This window comes from Spodoptera frugiperda, chromosome 26 (genome assembly GCF_023101765.2).
Source record: "Spodoptera frugiperda isolate SF20-4 chromosome 26, AGI-APGP_CSIRO_Sfru_2.0, whole genome shotgun sequence".
In the NCBI taxonomy this organism is placed as follows: Eukaryota; Metazoa; Arthropoda; class Insecta; order Lepidoptera; family Noctuidae; genus Spodoptera; species Spodoptera frugiperda.
Window position 1 is genome coordinate 9,831,851 of NC_064237.1, and position 22,491 is coordinate 9,854,341.

At 34.2% G+C, this 22,491-nt stretch overlaps 1 protein-coding gene across 3 annotated transcripts in view; it reads left to right on the forward strand.

Annotated features, from left to right (window-relative positions):
* The window catches only part of LOC118264752 (protein eva-1), a 51,703-nt gene that overhangs the window by 16,298 nt on the left and 12,914 nt on the right, over positions 1 to 22,491 (forward strand). For all 3 annotated transcript variants that reach the window (XM_050704764.1, XM_050704765.1, XM_050704766.1), the window contains exons 2-3: positions 18,849 to 19,048; positions 21,480 to 21,618. In XM_050704764.1, the coding sequence (XP_050560721.1) occupies positions 18,849 to 19,048; positions 21,480 to 21,618 (339 nt within the window). The remainder of the gene's footprint in view (positions 1 to 18,848; positions 19,049 to 21,479; positions 21,619 to 22,491) is intronic.

The following is a 22,491-nucleotide window of genomic DNA, read 5'->3' on the forward strand; positions in this document are numbered from 1 at the left end:
TTTTTTAAAGTAAAATTATTTAACCTTATGTACTGCAGGACTTTTTGCGGTTTTTGAAATTTTCTCAGTAGTAGCACGGAGTCTGAAATTGTGCCCCAATATATGGCTATAGGCTCACTCATATTACATGGGACTTATAAAAGAAATGGTGAAAAGTGGGTATACATTGTATAGCGGCATTACGTGCCGTAATGCGCACCTTCGTGGACAAAAAGCGTTACGTTACTCATTATTCAACCATATAAATACGATATAATAAAAAATAAGCAAATAATACAGATAGTGCTGACTATTAACAAGCCTTCAATGACGAAACATTCTTTTTTTAAAGTAAACATCAGAAAAATATATTAAAATTGAAACATACCGTTTACACCGTAACAAATATCACTATTTCATTCTTCGTCATCATATTTCATACAACATCAAGTTTAGTAGTTTTATACGTATAGTTAGAAACAGACGTTTCTGATGAACTACGAGCCTTCTAATTGAAATGAACGGCAATGCAGGCTGCACATATACTCCATATTCCAATCATCTGGCTCGCAAACTTGATTGGTACTCACAGAATCCTACCGGCTTTGTTGAGTGATCGACGTTCATAATTCGGACTGTTTCTAGTATAAAAGAATATTATTTGATAGATTTTCTATACTTTCTAAAAAGGTATATGTATGTTGAATATAAAAGGCAATGTTTTTATATTATAACTTCGTGAAACATAGAAAATTAACTATAATGTTTACCGGTTTACTCACGTAACTGTTTGACGAGGAACTCGACTAGTTTCATGGCACGCTAGGGGTTTGTATTCATGAGCATCATTGTTCCTCATCAAACAGTTACGTGAGTAAGCTTATTATTGTTATTAACTAAATTATGAAAGTCAATGATTTTAAATATTTTTAAATGTGACTTTTTCCGAGTTATATGTACTTTATAAGACTATTAAACATCACTGACAAACAGTGAAAGAAGACATCGTGAGGAAACCTGTGCTTAAAAAATCTAATTATAAGTTTGAAATCGCCAATACGCATTGAGCAAATATGGTGATTAATGCTCAAACCTCCCTGAGAAGAGGGCTTTGATCAGCAGTAGCCACTTATAGGTTGTTGATGTGTGTGTTGATCTTGTTACCAATGACACTTGTGACTGGTGTTAGCGGATTTGTCTTCAACAGTTTTCTATAAAGATACTAGCGGGCCCGACAGACGTTGTCCTGTCTACACGTCTTTAATTTGATAATTTGTCGAATCCAATGTAAAACATTCCAAAATCAACAACTACTAATACGAAATTAATTAAAAAAACATTGTCCAGCGGATAAAATTGTGAATCTAAACCATTCTCAGATCCCCTTGAATACACACAAAAAATTTCATCAAAATCGGTTCAGTCGTTTAAGAGTAGTTCAGTGACATACACACTTACAGAAGAATTATATATATAAAGATAAAGTTATAGAAAGCAAAAACTATTAAAACTTAATCAGTAATCCATTAATTTCTCTCTACACCTTTTCCGTACAAAACTTCCTATAAATCTCATAAACCTTTAACATAAAGTGTGAACTAAACAAAGTACCGGCTCTATATGCAAGTTTATAACAGTAATTCCAGTAAACATGTTCCCGTAATTATTTCCATGCCGTTTATTCGGGATGCATTAAAATGGCGGCGTAGTGTTAAATTAAGCTGTATCATTGCCCTATATTTTGTTGGGGTAATAATTTCCACTGCTAATTACTGACACTACTGTGGCATTGTGACCCTGTTTAAGTTATTTAGACGACCATTTTGAGGAGGTTTTGTGAATTACTTTAATGTTTGTGGTTAATGTTTATGTTAAAAATGTTACTTGATTCGTTGGTAGAATGGTATTGTCATGTATTTTATCTCTGATGGGGTAGGCTCAGGTGCACTTTATGGTACGTAATGCCATTGTACAATGTGTACCTATTTTTCATCATTTGTGTTATAAGTCGCATTTGATATACCGAGCACATTTTCAGACTTCGTGCTACTATTGAGAAATTTTCGAAAAGCCGACGAAAGCCCAGCAATGCTTTGCTTGACCTGGGAATCGAACCCAAGAACCCTTGCCCGGCACTCAGTTGGTAGAATGGTTGCATGTTTATAACTGTCTAATAAGAGATTTCGGTTTCAATATCGGGTTTGGTAAAGCCTGTAATCAACATCATTCTTTGGTTCTTAAAAAAACATGCTTGATTAGTTTCAATTCATACCATTATAATACGGAAGAGTATACCTAGGTACTTAAGTAAACCGATCCGGAGCTGCGGACAACGTAAAAGGTTACCGGGGCTCCGGCTCAAGGCAGGAGAAGGAACGGGGTGGTTTTTAGTCAGTAAGTTTAATCAATTAAGTATGATTCAAGATAGTTATTACAGAACAACTCAAAGATCTATTCCAGTACCTAACAGTAATTAAAAATGAAAAACGTTCCGCCACTTTATATTTTTTAAATCTGCAAGCTAGCTATACAAATTAATTATTTTAATTACAGCACTCTTGTTACAGGCCTTGAATGGCGAAAAAAGATCAAAGAAAACTGTTAACAGAATATTTAACTGGAGAGAAAAATGTTGGTTCCTGTAAACAAAACTAACTATTGTTGCTATGGCTTTTATTCTACTGGACGCAGTTCTTTAGTGAAATATGTGTGTGTGTGTGTGTGCATGCATACATATTTTATTGTATCGTAAGTGCTAGCTTATAGTAGTGGTTTGCCTGTGTTCCAGAATTAAAAGTGGTATTTAACCTATCTCCTGACGGCACCACAGTGGTCACACCTGATGGTATATGTAGTTGGTGATGTGTGTAAGATTATTCTTACTTATTACTTACTTTATTCACCGAAATATGGTACAACTAAGATGGTAGACTATGATGGAGTTAGATATAATTTCTATTCGTATCATTTTTTTTCTTTGTGTGCTAATTTTCATCAGACTTCTTTAGCCATTCCTATGTGTTTAATTAACATAAAAAAATCCATCCAATCGTTTGCATTAATTATTTTACTCGTAGTATAGAAAAATCAGAGGGATCTTCTATCAGTTACAAATTGCATTTTATAATTATGTTGTTGAGTTTACCGCTTTATTAATTGTAGGTACTGTTTCTAGTTATTTAGTCATTTTGTTAAATAACAACATTCCGTAATAATATACTCATTTTATGCATATTATCTATATATTAATACGTGATTCAAAAACTTTGGACCACATTTTACGAAAATTGCGCGGACGTAGGAGCATAAAATTTGGTATACTTATAGTTTATGTGTAGGAGAAGTGCATAGCGCTAATATTTTTCAAAAATAATGCTTATAAAGTACATTAAATCAATAAATAAAACATTACACACACATGCATAGTATCTGATCGTATTTAACAAAACGTCAAAATCGATAGACATTGCGATGATATTCTCACGTCTCATATGAAAAGAGTTTTATAAAAGAGTTTGAATTAAATAAAAATTATCCTTCAACGTACGTTAAGTGGTATTGTAAATTAAATCATAATTATATGGTCGAATTTCGGCCACTAGGCGACCACTAGTTTAATATAAATGTTCCAATTAACAACAATATTTTTATACAACTAAAATTACAAATACCTAAATAATAAACAGCAGTAAAATTACCAATTTGATGAAACAATAAACTTTTATTTCTGTTGTTACAAATAGTTTGCATTCTATTGGTACTATTTAATGTTATTTCAAATATTATCTGCTTTGGCGTCAGTGTGATTTGGCTTGTTTAGTGAACATTGTTTTATGATCAATTTAGAGGTAACAATGCGTGTATGAAAATTATAATCTGTAAATGTACAACGGGCTAACATTGCCAAAACACATCAAACCGCATTAGATAGTTTGGCAGCAACATTTTGGGTACAATAACAAAATTACTGCCTCGTTGGCAGTCAATGGTTGAGTACACAAGTGCAGCTGCTGAATAAGGGATGTTTTAGGGCGTTTTTCTCGCCAAGCATATCCTTATAGTGTTTGTTGATTTACAACATTTTTAGTTATATTTTTAGTATGGAGTTTTGAATTAAATTCAAAGCATTTTTTTCAATTAATCCTAAATTATACACTTTTGAAACGTCAAATTGAATTGTCCGTCAGTCTGTCTGTCAGTGAATCTAGGTGCTCGTTCCAAAGTGTAGTTTCGAAGAAGTTTTGGAGAAGGATGAGAAAGAATTTCTATCGTTAGTCTTTAAAAAAAAACTGATTAAAAAACTCTTCATTTATATCAATATCTTCCGTTCATCTCTATAAGTGAACATAATATAGCAAGGATTTGAAATTAAAAATTAAGATTGAATTATTGAATAGTAACATACGTAGCTATTGGCGTTCCATAGTCTATGCCTACCACCATGGGAGACAGGCGTGACAGTTATGTATGTAAGTATATTGAAATAGCTGACACTATCCTGTGAACATCAGCAAGCTTTCTAGATCGTCCAAATCAGCTGAACATTAGCCGCATCTCTTACATCACCAAATGTTAACCACAAGGCCTTAAACGCCACGTAATTATGCAAGCTAGCCCACTAGTGGGTATAAATGACATGAATGTGTGCGAAGTTGATCGGCTGACCGTCCACCGATTACGGACATTTAACCAGGCGATGTCGCCGTTAATCGAGGCCTGGACTTGGGACCTCGTTAGATAATTATTAATGAACTAGTGATGCCCTAGGGCGCGCTGTGATCGATATTCATCTTCGTCTAACTAGCGCTGTTTGTGGAAACTGGTTTTTAGTGGTAGAGTGAGGATACGATGACTGTTCATTGTGTGAGGTTTAGAATTGATGAGGACTCTTAATTGACGTACTTAATTTTTGAATTTTTCTAGCTAATTTTAGAGAAATGAGTATGTTATATGATGCGAAAATGACAATGCCAGATCCTGCCCCACTTAATTTCATCAATGTACAAGAAATGTAAATTAATCAATATTATGCAATGAAAATAAGACCCCTGGTTACTTAATTATTATTCTAATAAGGTTGCGGATAAAAATTAGGAAAATAAAAAGAATCTAAAAAATCCAAGGCCCATTTCCTGTATTTATCGCGACTATCTGCGTTTCTTAGTACGCTTGCACAAGGAACAAAACGAGTCATTCAATAAAAAAAGATTTATTAATGTAATGTGTACGGATTTTAATATGAATTTGGTATAAATACATACTGTTAGTTAATTTATTTATTTTTATAATATATATTATAATGAATGCTTATTCTAATTATTATTTCGTATTTGAACGTAAGTGATCAGATGTAACGAAACGTCATTGGCGTGCTTGTGTCAGTTATGTCCAAAAAGTCATTATTTGACATTCGCTCTGTCTGTTCTGTTTACATTGTTGTTTCGTTATGGCTATGAATGAAAAGTAGGATTACTAAAGGTGATATTGGTGATGACATTCCTTCCTTTCATAGCTAAACACCCTATGATAGCATTGTAATAATATAAAGCACTTAGTTTAATTATATCTACCATTATAACTGCAATTAATCTAAACTGGTACCTAACCTAAATATAATATTTTGTTCCTAGATTTATATAGAAACCGCAAGGTCTAAAGGCTTTTAATCCTGTTTTTAGTTATCACTAATAGAGCAGCAATATAATGCTACACTTGGCATGCCTGTACAATATATTTTTTGGTGGGGCAAAGCTCTATAGATATTCTGGCATTGTCATTTGGTCTCGTCATAAGTTGCGGCTGTCTACAAAATTCATAGACATTTTGATAAAAGCATTGAATCTGACTAGTTGTAAACTAAACTACCTTATTCTGATTTGATTCTTTCTTGCAATATCTACGCAACGAAAAACATCTCTGCATCAAAAGAATTAATATCTTTTGTTCTAGCTACCTTACCGAATTTACGGTCATTACATTATCTCCAGATATTCCTTATTGTTTATGTCATGTTATGGCACAAAAATTGGGGAAACTCCGGTCACACAGTCCCCTATTCTCACATCTCAGGGGGCCCTCCAACACCTTTATTTCGCAATATCTGTCACTATTGTGCCCCACAATTTCACGAGACCTGAGTGTGACGACCCATCTTTTATCTCTTTCCCACAAAATGGCCTCTTTGATAGTTTTAAAAGGAAATGCGTGTTCGGTGTTTTCCGTACGAGCTTTTATTTTTGTTGGACAACTCTTTGACGCGAATTAATGTTGCATATTAAAGAAATGCGTAATTGTATGAAGTCGGATGGAGACGTAGCGAGATGCGTATCACAACAAAATAAAATAATTGATTCGTTTGATAAATGATAAATAAATGATATTTATTTTGCAAATAGGTTACAATGTAACTCTTTTACACGTCAATCTCTTCAATAACTAGATGACTACTCTGAGAAGAAATGCCGAAACAAACTCAGAGGTCATAGTCTCTTTTAAAGTCCAGACAAAATCAATTAAAGATGTCGTTTAAAAAGATGTTTAGCTTAATATGAAAACTCTTGCAATGGAATAAGATTGAATATTAGGTAAGTTTGTGTGCATTAAATATAAGAGAAACCTATTATAGACATCGTTGTATTGTGACACAGTTAATACTTTTCCAATAGTCGAACTAATGCTGTCAAAGTCCTATAGGTTACCTAGACGAAAGGTACTTAGAAAGTTAGTAGATTGTTTCTGTTGCTAACGAAAGGTACGTGAGATTTTCGATACTTTCAGAAGTCTGTATTATTGATTGTGTGACTCTAGAAATTCTAATTTTCTCAGATTTCTCACCTCACAAATATATTAAAACGCCTTTAATCATTAATTAAAAAAATAATGAGAATATTTTCAATTAAAACATGCAATATTCCCAACAAAAGATTAACAAAAGTCAGAGCGGGATTTTAATAAAAATCTCCCGTACCCAGTACTAGGGGACTCATGAAGACAAATTGATGTCAGTGTGTCCCGTGGCCCAATTAATAGGGTTCACCGTTACGTCTATCACGGCCTAATGACCAATGCCACACATCCTAATGACATCACTGGTGAGAACCTTGCGGTTTGTACTCCTCAGCCTACTCATTCCGTCAATTGTTATTGAGAGGTACCTATTAGGACTTCAAATATGTATATGTATGAAGATATTTGGGTCAATAACCTTGGCTGATAGAAGATAGGTGTGGTATGTGTGATTATATTGGGCAAGACGAAATTACTACATACATACATACATACATACATACATATATAACTTCATGCCTGTCTCCCATGAGGGTAGGCAGAGACAATGGAACGCCAATCGCTTTAAATTCATTTTCTTAAATTATTAATTTTCGACTAGATATTTAAAATTGGAATTATCTATTTTGATTTTATGAAATATTTTGTGATGATTCACTTTTAATACTGTGAAACATTTACAATATTACCTGAGTCATTGATAGATTAGAAGACAGCTAGAGTTGAGTAGATAATGGTCCAACGCTTTAATGTCATTGTCTAAAAAATCCTAAGCCTACATAATACTATAACAAAGACAATGCCATTAGAAACACTCCATAATCATTATCGAATAACCCATAAAATTTATAATAATTATTGAATAACCCCAGATGTCAAAAATAATTCATATTATGTTATCAACCATAATCAAAGACAAACAAGGGTTCCATATTTTAGTTTCTATTAGTGAAGATATCCCCCAATGATATCCCTTATCATGGGTATTATTAAATAGGACAGGTTACAGGGAAACTCAGTTTTGAGGTCCCTTTACCAGGATACGGATATGATATTTAGTTAGGTATGATTATGAAAAGGTGTACAGATATTAAGTACAGTGACATAGTTTGACTTGGCGGGGCCCGTATAAACATTTGTTTAGCGGCCTGCGCTTTTTCTTTCTTTTTTTTTTTGATGGGGTAATGTCATCGCTCTGTTTCTCAAGCCGTACGTACTATAGCAGCTAGTCCGTATTAGGGGACCTTTATGATGACGTATTTTTTTCTAAAATTGTTGCCAACTTTTGAACGCATGCTTTACGCCGGTAAAAATGTATTTTCATTTCTGGAATGAATAAAAAAATTAGGAAGTTTTTATTTTTTGCTTACGTACGTTGGGGTCCCCCGTAGCCCTGGGGCCCTGTATGATTGATACGGCAGATACGGCACTAGCTACGCCCCTGGTTAAGTATGATTTCACAGTGGTACCAAACATAGTACAAGCATACGTTAGTCTGTTTTATTTTATTATTTTGTGACACAAACGAAAATGTATTTATAGAAAGAGGTTTGACAAGTTGGGGTAAATGCACTGTCAAGTCAAAGTGTGGGATTGACATTGACATTGGACAGTTTATGTCAATTCTGAGATGCCTGGTATTTTCTAGTCTCGAGTAGTGTTTAAATGCCATTTTGTCTCGTGGTGGCCATTTTGTCTATTTACGAAGTTTATTTCGATATCATGGGTATTGATTCATTTTTAAACAAGTTTTATTCTATTAAATGTTTAACAATAAAGTTTATAAGTGATGCGTTCAAGCATCTAATTCATTTATTTAGGGTATAAACGTTTTGTTTATTTGTGTCATAAAAATATGAATAATGAGGCTCTTATTCGAAAAAGTTTATTTTATTATCTGAATGTTATGTGATACATTTTTTGCTTGCTTTAGTTTGGAATATTTTTGATTAATGTGTTTACTTTAAATGTAATGTAAGTATTATTTTATTGTTTTCTAACAAATGCATGGATGTTTGGGACAAAATGATCAATTTTCTTTTAAATATCTTTCATACAAACATTATGATAGACGAGTAGACTGTAGACTGAATCGGTGTGGGAATAACGGTTACACAACGTTGTAGTTGATTAATATCGTCTATTTAACAGTAATACGACGAAAGTCGCATAAAATACGTTTTATACAATCAAATTGTTTCTTGCGCAGGTCCAATAGAAGTAATGTATTAAACCATTTTAAATCAAGTTGAACTTCCTATAATAAGGTGTATCTGAACCTGTGATCTGAACCACAATTTTACAAGTTCCTTTGTTTGTATAAATACTATTTTTGTATATGTAGATTTTTTGGGAGTTAGCAAATAGCGATCTTATTGGATAGAATTTAATAGAAGAGCAGATGTATGTTAAGATAGACATCGTCAAAAGGCCATAGGGTCTAATTTCCCAAAGGAGTGCCCGTTCAAGCGTACGTAGTTTTGAATAGATTTGGATGTAAGCTTTTCTTTTTGACTCGAATTTGGGTAATCTTTTACTTTGAATTTTGTTAGTAATTTGAGATACAGAATTTGTATATTTAGTTTACTACAGAACTAATTCTACTTAAATTTATATAGCTTAGGTTTGGTAGAAAATTCTCAAAAAAAATCCTAGAAATCTAGAAAATAATATGAAATGGTGTTAGACTAGCCACGTAGCTGAAGTATTAATGAACTCTCTGGGACATGCCAATGATCAATCATGTCTTCCAGACATCGGCCCACTACCTACTAATTTAGGTCGCTCAAGAAAAAAAAACATTTAAGGATCTCATTGGAAAAGTCTTAAAGAAGGGAAGGAAGAATATCTAAATCTTGTAAGAAAAATAGAAATAAACTGCGTGCGATTACATATTGTTTGTAAACGTTTACTCATAAATAGTGTGAGATAGTTTAATACCACGGATTGATACAACGGCCTCACAGAATATCAACATGCAACAACGCTTGCGTTGTTTCGTTGTGTGAGTGAGATTACCGGAGGCCCAATTATCCCCTTCCCAATCTTCCCAATCCCCGATTCCCCAACAACACTTAAATTCCTAACCCCAAAAGGCCGGCAACGCACTTGTAGCGCCGCTGGTTTTTCGGGTGTCCAATTGTCCATGGGCGGTGGCGATTGCTTGCTTGGTGATTCGTCTGCTCGTTTGTAAGAAAAAGTTTAATATTAAAATGTATTATAAAGGTCCCAAGTCAGTTGGTGAGATTAATGGATGTAGACGAAGCGAAAGAATGTACGTCAGAATATAGGACATTGTGATTTTTCCTTTCACCTTAGTGACGTCACGTGACGATATATGTAGGACGATATATCGCGACTCCATAATCCTGCTGCGGACTACCTAGCGGGTTTACCGGGACTCCGGCTCGAAAAGCAGAAGTAGGAACGGGGTGGTTTTTAGTCAGTAAGAGTTTGACACTCTCTCTTGCCTCGCCCAAGGCCGGCGTAGTCAATAGATAATTTTCCCCCTTAAAAAAAAAGAACATAAATAATCCAATGTCTAATACCTACATAAAATCTAATCCACATTAGTATTTACCGTAGCTAGACTGAATTTCAGGTTATAGTTGGTTTAGTGACATTAACATGCATCTTCAGAGCTTGAGACTCAGTCAAGGCGCCCATCCACATGTTCTTAAGTTTTGAAGTCGTGTCGCACGTGGAATAAACGACGGAGTAAATTGTGTTCTGACGGGCTCCTACAACATGTAGTAGATGCAGGTTGCACATTAAAATAGTATTATGTTTTGTTACACATTAGGTATGGATAATATGCTGTGAATCTCATGTAACGTTTTTGTTACTTATCAGGCACAACGCTGTTACTGAGAGATAGACGGGCTGCTTCATTGACCGGGCAAAGGGTCGCAAGGTTCTATTCCTGCGTCGGGCAAAGTATTGCTGGCACCCAGACCCGAAGCAATAATTTGTGGACCAAAAAAGAGTTGCTCCTTGCGGGAATCGAACCCGCTACCCGTTGCACGGCAACCAGTTGCTCAGCCACCGTGTTATTATCAGCCACCAGGTGTAGACATAGGCGTCTGAATTTTGAAACAGACAAACTGACTTTATAGTACCAATGTTTTTTTTAATATACTCATCAACTACTTATATTTATTTCTAACCAATCGACCAACAACATCGTTATCAAAGTTTTAAGTTTAAAAAAGTAACTTAAACAAGAGTTTTATAGAAAGAAAAGTAAAAAAAATAAGTTCACACGTAAAGGATCATCTTTCTTGTTAATTATGATTCAGTGAGTGTTAAACTTTTGAGTGGGTTCCGAAACTTCAGTTAGGTTTAAACTTTAAAGTTGTTACTGGAACTTTCTGGAATTTTCAACACTTGAGCCTCGACCCTGGATTCTAGCGGTCTTTTAGGTTTTATTTTTTGCTATTTATAACGCTATTGTACTACGTATACAATGTTTGCCTTTTGTTGTTGTATTTAAAGAATATTAAGGTTATGATGTTGTAAGCGGTTGGTTGTCGTAATTTGGGTACTTGTGTATACAACATACGAAGTTTTAAAATAATTAGGTATACAGGGTGTAAACAGGAGGCTCCTGAAAAACGCTAAATTTTTTTTCTGTTTTTATGCAACTATTATTACATAAAATAAATATTGAATTTCTTATTTTTTTGAAAGTAAATCTCGTTTTTAACCATTATCTGTTTGCGGCGTTCCATTGACAGCCTGTATATAGACGGAAAATTTTAACTTTTCGTTCATATTTTCAGAAAAATTTAAAAATACCTACACCAAAAATCTTAGTTGCATTCAAAACAAAATAACGTCTGGTAAGGGTTTAACCATCAAACAAGCACATTTTATCAAAACCCATGTGATAATAATGCTTTTAAGCGCTTGTAAGTTCCCAAGATCAGCGATAGGGGCGCTGCTGTCACTAGGAGCATAAACTACCGACAACATCGATATATCGGCGCTCGACACTCCATTAAACAGCTTTGTGCACGCTTATATAAAAGGCTGATGCTATGTTTATGTTAATATCAATATACATTAGTTTTGAGACTTAAAACTTTGGTCGTTACAGCATTTATAAGGATTGAAAATAAAAGATGTATCATTGTGCATTGATAATGTTTTCTGTAATTGTGATTACAAAGAAAAACATATTATAAATAGCTTGCCATCTGACCACTGTGGACTAATGGTTGCGTATAGCTCTTATTTACCTTTGCTAAAAACTCAAATAAGATTTAGACAAACTACATTTAAAAATTTGGAGAAATTAAATAATTCTTTAGCTACTAAATTAAGTATAAAAACATTTGATATTAGTAATGTGAATAAGTTGTACAATGATTTCTTTGAATTATTAAACAAGGAATTTAACAATATTTTGCCAATCAAAAATAAAGATATTCATACCAAATTTGTATTTAGCGATTGGGCTACTGTAGGTATTAGGAAGAGTAGAGATAAACTTTTTGACCTTTATGGCATGAAACCATATAATAACGACCCCCTTTTTCAACAATATGTAACATCGTACTCAAAGACTTTTAGATTAGTGTGCAAAGCCGCAAAACGTCTTTATATCAGCAATAAAATAAAATCAGCTGATGACAAAATAAAGACAACTTGGAAAATAATACAAAATGAAACTGGTAGGAAAAAAATACATAATTCGGAAATTAAGTTAATGTCTGAAAATGGACAAATTTCCTCAAATTATGATGTAGCACAGGAATTTGAAAATTTTTTTACTAATATTCCTATTAAAATAACTAGAGATTTAAATTCTTCAGCCGCACTCTCAACTAGTTTGCTTAAAAAAAATGTAAAAACATGTCAAGATGATTTCAGTTTTCAATATACGAATCCTCTAGAGATCGTTAAAGTTTTTAAAGAAATTAAGATAAAATCAACTGAGGATCTTTGGGGACTATCGGTGAAAGTCTGTAAAACAATTATTCATACTATAGCGCCCTATCTGGCTATGATTTTTAATAAAAGTATAGATGACGGGGTTTTCCCTGACCTTATGAAATATAGCAAAGTTATCCCACTATTTAAAAGCGGTGAAACCACAGAACCTAATAATTATAGGCCTGTATCTATTCTGCCAGTCCTCAGCAAGGTGTTTGAAAAGTTGATATTGTCTCAGATGCTTCATCATTTTAATAAAAACTCTATCTTCCACCATCAGCAATATGGTTTCACTAAAGGTCGTTGTACAACTGACGCCGGTGTTACTTTAATGAAAGAAATATTTGGTGCCTGGGAGGAAGCACAAGATGCCATAGGTGTTTTTTGCGACCTCTCAAAAGCATTTGATTGCGTTGATCATGAGACACTTTTGCTGAAATTAAATCATTACGGGATTAGAAACACTGCGCTCCGTTTATTAAAATCATATTTAGAGGATAGGCAGCTGAAAGTTCATATAAACGGGGTTAATTCACAAGGGTCTGAGATAAAAATGGGCGTTCCTCAGGGTTCAATATTGGGTCCTTTTCTTTTTTAGTCTACATTAACGATTTGCCACTCATATTCGAAAATGAACCAAAAATGGTGCTGTTTGCAGATGATACATCATTGATTTTTAAGATAGGTCGACGTATGAATAATTTTGACGACGTAAACAGCTCCATTCTTCAAGTCTATAATTGGTTTACTATTAATAACTTGGCGCTTAATGAGAAAAAAACCAAATGTATTAAATTTTGCTTGCCAAACGTACAAAATAACGAATGTTATGTTGCTTTGAACGGACAAAAGTTGGAATTTGTTAAGGAGACTATATTTTTGGGGATCACACTAGATGACAGATTACAATGGGGGCCCCACATAAAAGCACTTTCGGGGAGACTAAGCTCCGCTGCTTATGCAGTCAGACAAATTAGGCAGCTAACGGATGTAAATACAGCAAGGCTTGTTTATTTTAGCTATTTCCACAGCATAATGTCTTACGGCATTCTGCTGTGGGGTCGGGCCGCGGATGTAGAATCAATTTTTATTTTGCAAAAGCGAGCTATTCGAGCAATATATAACTTGCCCCGTCGTGAATCTTTGAGAGAACTTTTTAAAACTATAAATATTCTTACAGTGCCTTCTCAATTCATTTACGAAAATATTATGTACGTAAGAAAAAATCAACAATTGTTTGAAAAAAGAAGCGACAGACACAATTTTAATACGAGAGGTAAAAATAAGTTGGCTATACCGCAATTCCGATTGTCCAAAGTGCAGAAATCCTTCATGGGTTTTTGTGTTAAATGTTATAATAAACTACCAACTACCATACTGAATCTGAACGAGAAAAAATTTAAATCTTGTATAAAGCGTGAACTGTGTAAACAGGCATATTATAAACTGTCAGATTATATTGAGGATAAAAATGCGTGGCAGCATGTTGGTCCGGCTCCACTGGACACTCGCTCACACTAGACAATGCTCAAATACGATCACTAGTTACACGTTAACTTAAAGTATTAATTTATTCCAATGCAGTCTAGGGATCCTGTGGCATCAAGCAGATATTTTTTTTATGTGAAAGATTAAATTATATATTATTATTATTTGTATAGAAGCATTATTTCAAAATTGTAAGTGTACATATGTGGGCACTATGTTTGAAATAACCCGCTATTTTATTTTCTTTACAAATTGGTTTTATTGTCCCGTTAGTTTTGACGTATTGTAGTTACATTGTTCCTACATATATATACAATAGATAAATAGTGTATCAGAGAAATTGTAAAAAACTTCTTTTTTAAAAGAGTAACGATGGAGTTTCTTGCTCGTTCTTCTCCATTCGAAGCTACACTTTGGAACGAGCGCCTAGCTTCACTGACAGACAGACTGACGGACAATTCAATTTGACGTTTCAAAAGTGCCTTATTTAGGATTAATTGAAATAAATGCTTTGACTTTGACTTTGACTTTGTGATATTTTTCTGAGAAGTTAAGCAGAGAAAAAGCAACACATGTTTAAGGTAAGCGTCCACAAGCCCGCATCGTACGCATCGCACGCATTCCGTATGACGTCATCAGTACGCATCGCATGTAGGCACTGCTGATGATGTGGTGCGTACGATGCGGATCAGTGGAAGCGTGAGTTTCTATACAAGACAAATCAAAATCAGTTGCGTGCGATACGTACGATGCGGGTCTGTGGACGCGTACCTTTAAGCCTCGTCCGTCGTGTGGAGACGAGGCTTTATCCGACTATTTTGTTACTTATGTTTATAATCCTTTTTGATAAAATGAGCCAACTACACAAGCAAAAAGGGTAAAAATATCATTGTCCAAAAATATTTCAAAGCACTTTAAACATAGAAACATTGTACTTATAAATAACTGAACACAATCTGATACCTATTTATAGAAAGTTACCAAACATTCTATTCAAAACAACCTATGTAGGAAGATAAAACATTCCCGTTTTAACCAACAAAACTATTTTTACTCTTTTAAAATGTATTTTTATCAACACAAGGAAAAAATCATAAATGCGAAATACTTCAGTGTCTATATCTAATCTTACGACATTTTTCATCAATTGACTTGAAAAATTTACGGTCATGCAAACTAAACGTACCTAATTACCGACTAGTTTCAAGCCATGGTGCATTCCGCGATACACGACGCGGCGATTGCCACGCCGCTCCTGATGAATATGAACCTCCAGTATGGCTTGAAACTAGTCGAGTTCCTCATCAAACAGTTACGTGAGTAAGCCGATAACATAATAATTAATTTAGTATGTCTCACGAAAGTAATAATAAAATTAAAATAGATTCTGTTCAATTGACAGGTCGATAAACAGTTGACACTAGTAATGGCATGATTATTAGTTATAGCATTACGTATTGCGATATCGGTACTAATGCGGTTTGACTTGTAAGCTGATAATGCCTTCGGCAACTAGACCGTCCCTCCCGGGCTTAAGCTGACAACGTGCCATTAATGTCATAATACATTGTAGAACCAAATAGACATTATTTGGATTACGATTTTGGTAATATCACGCATTTTGGTTGAAGATGGGAAAATAGAGTTTTTTTACTTTTGGCTGGTTGTTTTATGAGATTTATATAAAAGAGAGTGCGTCAGGTTCAGCCAATTGAGTCATTTAGTATGTAGATAGTATTAGTATGTTTTGCTACTTGGCAAGTTAATACATGTCTACTACATATTTTATTTAAAACGTAAAATACATTAATGATATGATAACCATTTACATTATAACTTAAGATAGAAGGTCCGTAGGGACTAAATAAAATAACCGACTTTGTATTAGGTACATAGATCCCACAGCTTTTAACGGTAGAAAAACTGAGGTGTCAGTCTTGGTCTTTTTTAAAGGACGGTTTTAATAGTATACTAAATGCTAATTATAAATACCTGGATTATAATACAATCGCCCATAAGACAAGGGCATAAATGCCAAATTCCCAAAGCACATTCAGATCTATCCAAGATACAAAATGGACTTGAGAAACTCAGTTACGTACCTACAGCATTTCGACAAACTACACAAGGTTTATTAAATTACAACAGGTAAACGGAAAACTAACAAAAAAGAAACCTTTTCTTTAAGGGAACTAAAACAAATATACCTTTTAGCAGTCAATAAATTGTTTCTAAATAAAGTATTACATTCACACCTAAGAAATTTACAGGGCCTACAGTATATTATGTGAGTTAATGTTACCAATACGTTAAATATGTATGGCTAAACGTCTAGGCCTTTGTTACTTTATTATTTACCTTGTGTAGTGTTAAATAGATACTATTTTAGTTTGTAACAATATTTTGACTATTTAGTAGATACTTGTCTGATAAATGTCTATTGGGTTCCATGTCTACCAACATAATATGTTAAATTGATTTGATAAATCGTTTTTATTTTTAAGTCTGTGTTTTTAGGAGTATGCTCTATTTCCAGTGACCAATTTCATCCGAAAATAAAACTTAAAATCTAGAATGTCCACGTTTTCGATTCTATCCCATTTTATAAGTATTTTCGATTCAATCTTAGAATTCAATTTAAGATCCCAAAGTGAGCTTGAAAAGTAACCAAGAAAAGTCACCAAAATAGAAGGTTTTCTTTAACATAAAAATAGAACGAATTATTCAATAAAGTGCGTACATAGGCTCATAGATCACACGAACCGGACATATGTAGCAATATTTTCGTACCATCATGTCATGTATGTAAACATAAATAATAAAAGGTGTGTTCTCTGTAACTTTTACTATTATTATATGTACTTTATATATGTATATGTGTCCGTATATATGTGTGTCTAATGCCTTCACGAAACACGCAACCTTTTCATATCAAAAATGTCAACGTGGTCCTTTAGCAACCTAATTAAATGTTGACCTAATTAGTTTGCTAATTTGAATATTTATGTAGCTATTTGTAAAGTAAAAATGGTGGTTATGCTAGAAATTTAGGCTCGGTATTAAGCTTGTGTTTTAATTATAAGTCCAGTTAAACTCTTGATTAAAACTAGGCTTAAAAAATGACCTTATAAATTTTTGTTATAGTAACTAAAATTAAAGGAAAATCAGGTTTTTTTTGGAAAATATTAGGTGGTTACGTAATATCATGAGCTTATGTAAGACTATGATTTTGAACTCTCACTAATACATTGAGAAAACGAAACTCATTCCCAAAAATCTGTGTTCGTGTATCTATTTCACTAGTCATCGTCTATTATCCAATTGTTAGTTGTTATTTGAAGACAATATTGCACACAATACAATCTCTATTATACTCAAGCATTCGTATCACGCATAGAATAAAAAGAAGAAACAAAACAATGCTGTTATTAATCCCGAAATTGCTTTTTCGAATGACAAAACGAGTGTGGCAATAGCCCAAACAACTTATAAGCATCAAACTTGAACATTGTAGTTTAGGAAAGTTTCCAAGCTAATCTGAACAAAACATATGTCATTAGAGTATCAACGTCCTCCCAACTGTGACGCAATCACTTTCTCGAAACTTCTTATTTTGTTGCCCTTTGTTTACGAAAGCTTTGATTATTATTATTACTAGATCACGTGTCTGTTTTTCCACGTGTGCGTCGGCTCCCCAAGGTTATGTTTTACTGTCCTTATTGCTGTCGCAATATATTAGAGGAACAGTCCTGAATACGGCCGGGCTACACGGATAATACGCAACGTTTCTCTGTATTTGTTTCGTTTATGAAGTGAACACCTGAACTATATTGAGATTCGTTTGTTTCGTCAGGACTAACTGAGCAAAATGCTGTCGCCTCTACCCAACTTTGTTGGCTGTTTACAGGTAATTTGAGTGTGTGACGTTCAGGGACAACTTCTTACATTTCCCAGGAAAATATATTTTCGTTTTCGTATCTGTGATGGTATAAAAGATTATTATTCACCCGTACACCGTCATGTAATATGTTAACTTATGAATGAGCCATTTTGGGTGTATCACGTCGCATTTGCGTGATTTCTGGTAAATAAATTGGCTCCTTTTTTGGTTACCAGGAAAAACGGCTAAAGGTTTGTTTTGTGAAGCCACAGAGTGTACACAGTGGATATATTTGTGGACCTTTGTTTGATCTTAGAGATAATACATGATACAGAAATAAAAATGGTTACGCAAGAAGCCTGTAAATAATTCTGAAAATTAGATTATTATTTCAAATGGTATCACATTTATTCTATACTAGCGATCCGCCCCAGCTTCACATGGGTTTAATGGTGATATATTACGTCACTCTATCTATTAAGAAAACCGCATCAAAATCCGTTGCGTAGTTTTAAATAAAGATTTAAGCATAGAAAGGGACATAGGCGCAGAGAAAACGACTTTGTTTTATACTATGTAGTGAAATAACAAACTTGTGACTTCTCTGGTGTTGTACTCGTATATCCCAAGTCGGCGCTGATTGTCTACTTTTAGCTGATTCGTATGCTCGTTTGCTCCCTATTCCATAAAAAAGTAGTAGGTACATTGCCTGTATACCAACAACGTAAGTTTGTACTAAGTAAAATGTATCAAATATCTCTTTTACCTTTTGTTACAGCACTTCTATTGGACACTCTCAAGATAATACAGCGGGCGGTTTGCAACGACGAGACGGTAGCCCTAGCTTGTCCCAGGGGTACCACCATCAGCATACAAGTAGCTCAGTATGGAAAGGCTGGAGAGGAACGAGGATGTCCAGCTTTGAGCACTGATTTGGCTGAAGAGAACAAAAATTGTAAGAGGCCAAATGCCATGCAGGTTGGTTTGTTTTAAAACATACCTATATTTATTTTATGATTTATTCTACCTCGTTGGTCGAGTGGTCGCAAGTGCAACTGCCGGACAAAGGGTCTCGGGTTTAATACCAGGATCGGGCAAAGAACTAATGAGCGTTTTTCGGATTTTCAAAAATTTCTCAGTAGTGCATACAGTACGTTACTTTATCAACTCTGGTTATATTTTAAATAAATAATGGTTCATTCCTTGTTATTAAAAGTCCAAAAATTTTAGCAATAGGCAAATTTCTCCATAGATTTGAAAGGAATATCGCTATCAAATCTTAACCAAAAACATGGGAAGGCAGCTGAAATCATATAATTTTCTTATTGGTTTGTGTTCTCAATTCTATATGAATAAGACTATTACATAATATAATAATATTATATTCTATGTCAATTACTCTATTACGTGGTAAATAAGAAAATATAGGTACAAATGGTTATTTATTATTTTTGTATCAGTTTATTCGATGCCGATATTAATCATGTCTGCGTAGTTTCGTTAATTAAAACTTACTTTTTCTTACGTAGCAACGTCACGCCTTTTTATTCCCGAAGGGGTAGGCAGAGGTGCACATTACGGCACATAATGCCATTGTACAATGTACATCCACCAAATGGGGCAACGTTTTTATTTTTTAAAAGGGAGGTCATCAACCGACTAACTTCTATTAGACCAATACCATTTAAATTATAACACAATCGAAAATTATTTTAATCCAAACATTTGCTAAAACTATTCAATAACTATTCGATTCAATAAACCAGTATAAACCACTTATTGAAACATTAGGATGCGATTACACTCGCCGTACGGATTGTTGTAGCCCACGATTCACTGGCTCGGTCATATAACGCATTCTGATTGGCTGGCGCAGTGTGAATCCTAATTAGGTAATGAAATGAGCTTGTATGCGGACCGCGGACAAATGTAATGTCCCCTTTATACATATTATTTTGAATATATTTGAATTTGGAAGAGAACAGTTTTTGTAATCATTGTTGTACTTTTTTTTATTCTAATATAATATAGGTGCATTTATTTTGTGCCAGTATTTTTTTTTATTTAATGGGTACATGCTTCATTATTTATAAGACCGCAATCGCGACTGCTTCTTAGATTTTTTTAACCCTATTCAGAAAATAGTTTTTTTTTCGAATTCGAATTTTCTCTTGTGTCATGGGTGCGTTTATAAACATACAATTTCACACGCACATGACACGCAGACTTAAAACATCAATTTGTAAATCACACAAATAATTGCACCGTGAGAGAAGAGAGAGAGCAACCCGAGTTGCAGTTGCACGGCAGCCAGTTGCCCAGCCACCGCGCCAAACGTTCAGTTATTGTCATTAAATTGTCCAACTAAAAAAAGTTTTAAGTTGTTTAAAATCACTCAATGTCCTATCTTAGTACTTTCAACAGTTTTATACGAATAAATCATTACAATCTCCTCAAAAAACGTGAGAGGTCTATTCATAAAACATTATTTTGCAAAGGTGGCGAAACAGCGGATGTCTACGGGCTATAACAAGCACTTAACATCAGGTGCTCCAATGGGCCGTTTGTCATTTTTTGACATAAAAAAAGAAAGATGACTTTAATAGGAAACATTAGATCGTCTTTTTGCACTTAAAGCGATATTTTTTCATTGAAGCACTTTCAAATTTGATGATGTATGTCGATCTTTTAGGGTAAAGATATAATTTATTTCTTTTGAATAGATTATAGGTACCTACTCTATTTTATTATAGATGACATAGAATTTGTAAATAACATACATTTACATAGGATAATATAGTAGATCTTTGATAAGGTAATAAAATGTATAGGAATCGAATGGTAACGAAATTAAATTATCAGTGCTCTACTACTTATATTTGTAATATCACGTCTCTGTACGAAAAAGTTTTTAATTCTAGAACTTCATTGGTATTTCATAGTTTAACATTAACTGAATATTATTTTTACACAAAGATCTATCATTCATGTGCTATTCCCATAGCATTTTTCTTTATATAACACTAGCAAAACCCGACAAACTCCGTTTCGCCACCAATGATTTACCCTGGTTTCCTGTTTTTCTCATGATTTTTTCCTGAATTTAGCTATAAACCTTACGGACCCCGAGACCTTTCCAACGAATGCATAACCGTGGAAATCGGTTCGTGCGTTCTGGAGTTATAGCGTCAGGAAGGAAAACCCAGCTTATTTTTATATAACAGAAGATAACCCAAAACAATTTTAAGACCAATCATTCCTATGTTCAAACTAACGGGTAATTTTTTAAGTGCTAACCACTTTTTATTATTTTTGTGTTTTTTTTTTTTGAAAATCAAATCCTAACCACTTAATAAATCACCCGTTATATAACCAAAGCAACCACTAACAACAGTCCCTTCTCTTCTAGTACTCATTACTGCAGACGGTGGTGGAAGCTTGCCAGAAGAAACCGCAATGCAAGTTCAGTACGCTACCGATGGCCGGCCTGGTGGACCCCTGTCCTACGCAGAGCAAGTACGTTGAGGTCGCGTACAAGTGCCGTCCATGTGAGTATTGGAATTTGTACTAAGTTTACTATAACATACATACATAACCTCACGCCTGTCTCCCATGAGGGTAGGCAGAGACAATGGAATTGCTACGATTCTTACACACATTTTACTATAACATTATGTAAATAATATGTGGGGTGCGATGACGTCAGCGTAGTGTAAATTGTTTCACTCTTTTCGTGGGCATCGTAAGAGTCGATTGAGACCGGGAAGCAAGGCAAACGGTGAATGAAAATATGCGCTTACAATTTCTGATTATAAGTTTGAAATCGCCAACCCGCATTGAGCAAGCGTGGTGATTAATGCTCAAACCTTCTCCACGTGAGAAGAGGCCTTTGGTCAGCAGTGAACACTTATACACTATTGATGTGTGTGTGTGTGAATCCTGAAATCTCGGTATTTGCTTCTACATAGGTACCATTATTAACTTTAAGTTAGTTTTTTCTCTTTCTTCAAACATTTTTACCCCATTTTGTGTTAGCACTAGTTTTACGGTTGCCAGTTTACCCTCTTCGTTCGAAATGCAATTTTTCCTTTTTCAAATTAAGTAAAATCTCATATTTCTTGGATATTATGTATTTTAATTAGTATGTAATGTTTCTAAAGGTTTCGTTTCAAGGAAACTAAGGCGTAGTGCAGTGTTTTAATTATATTTAAGAATAACAAGCTTGTTTCTACTTTCCTACATTTACATACTCAAGTTTAAATGACTACTAGGTTATTGTTAAAATTACAAATATACCTACACTTTTTTTAAGGGGGGAGAATCGTCCAGTGAATTCTCACGCCTTAGGCGAGGCAAGAGGGATTGTCAGGTTTAAAAAGCAGAGTAGGAACTTGGTTGTTTTTAGTCAGTAAGAGTCTGAC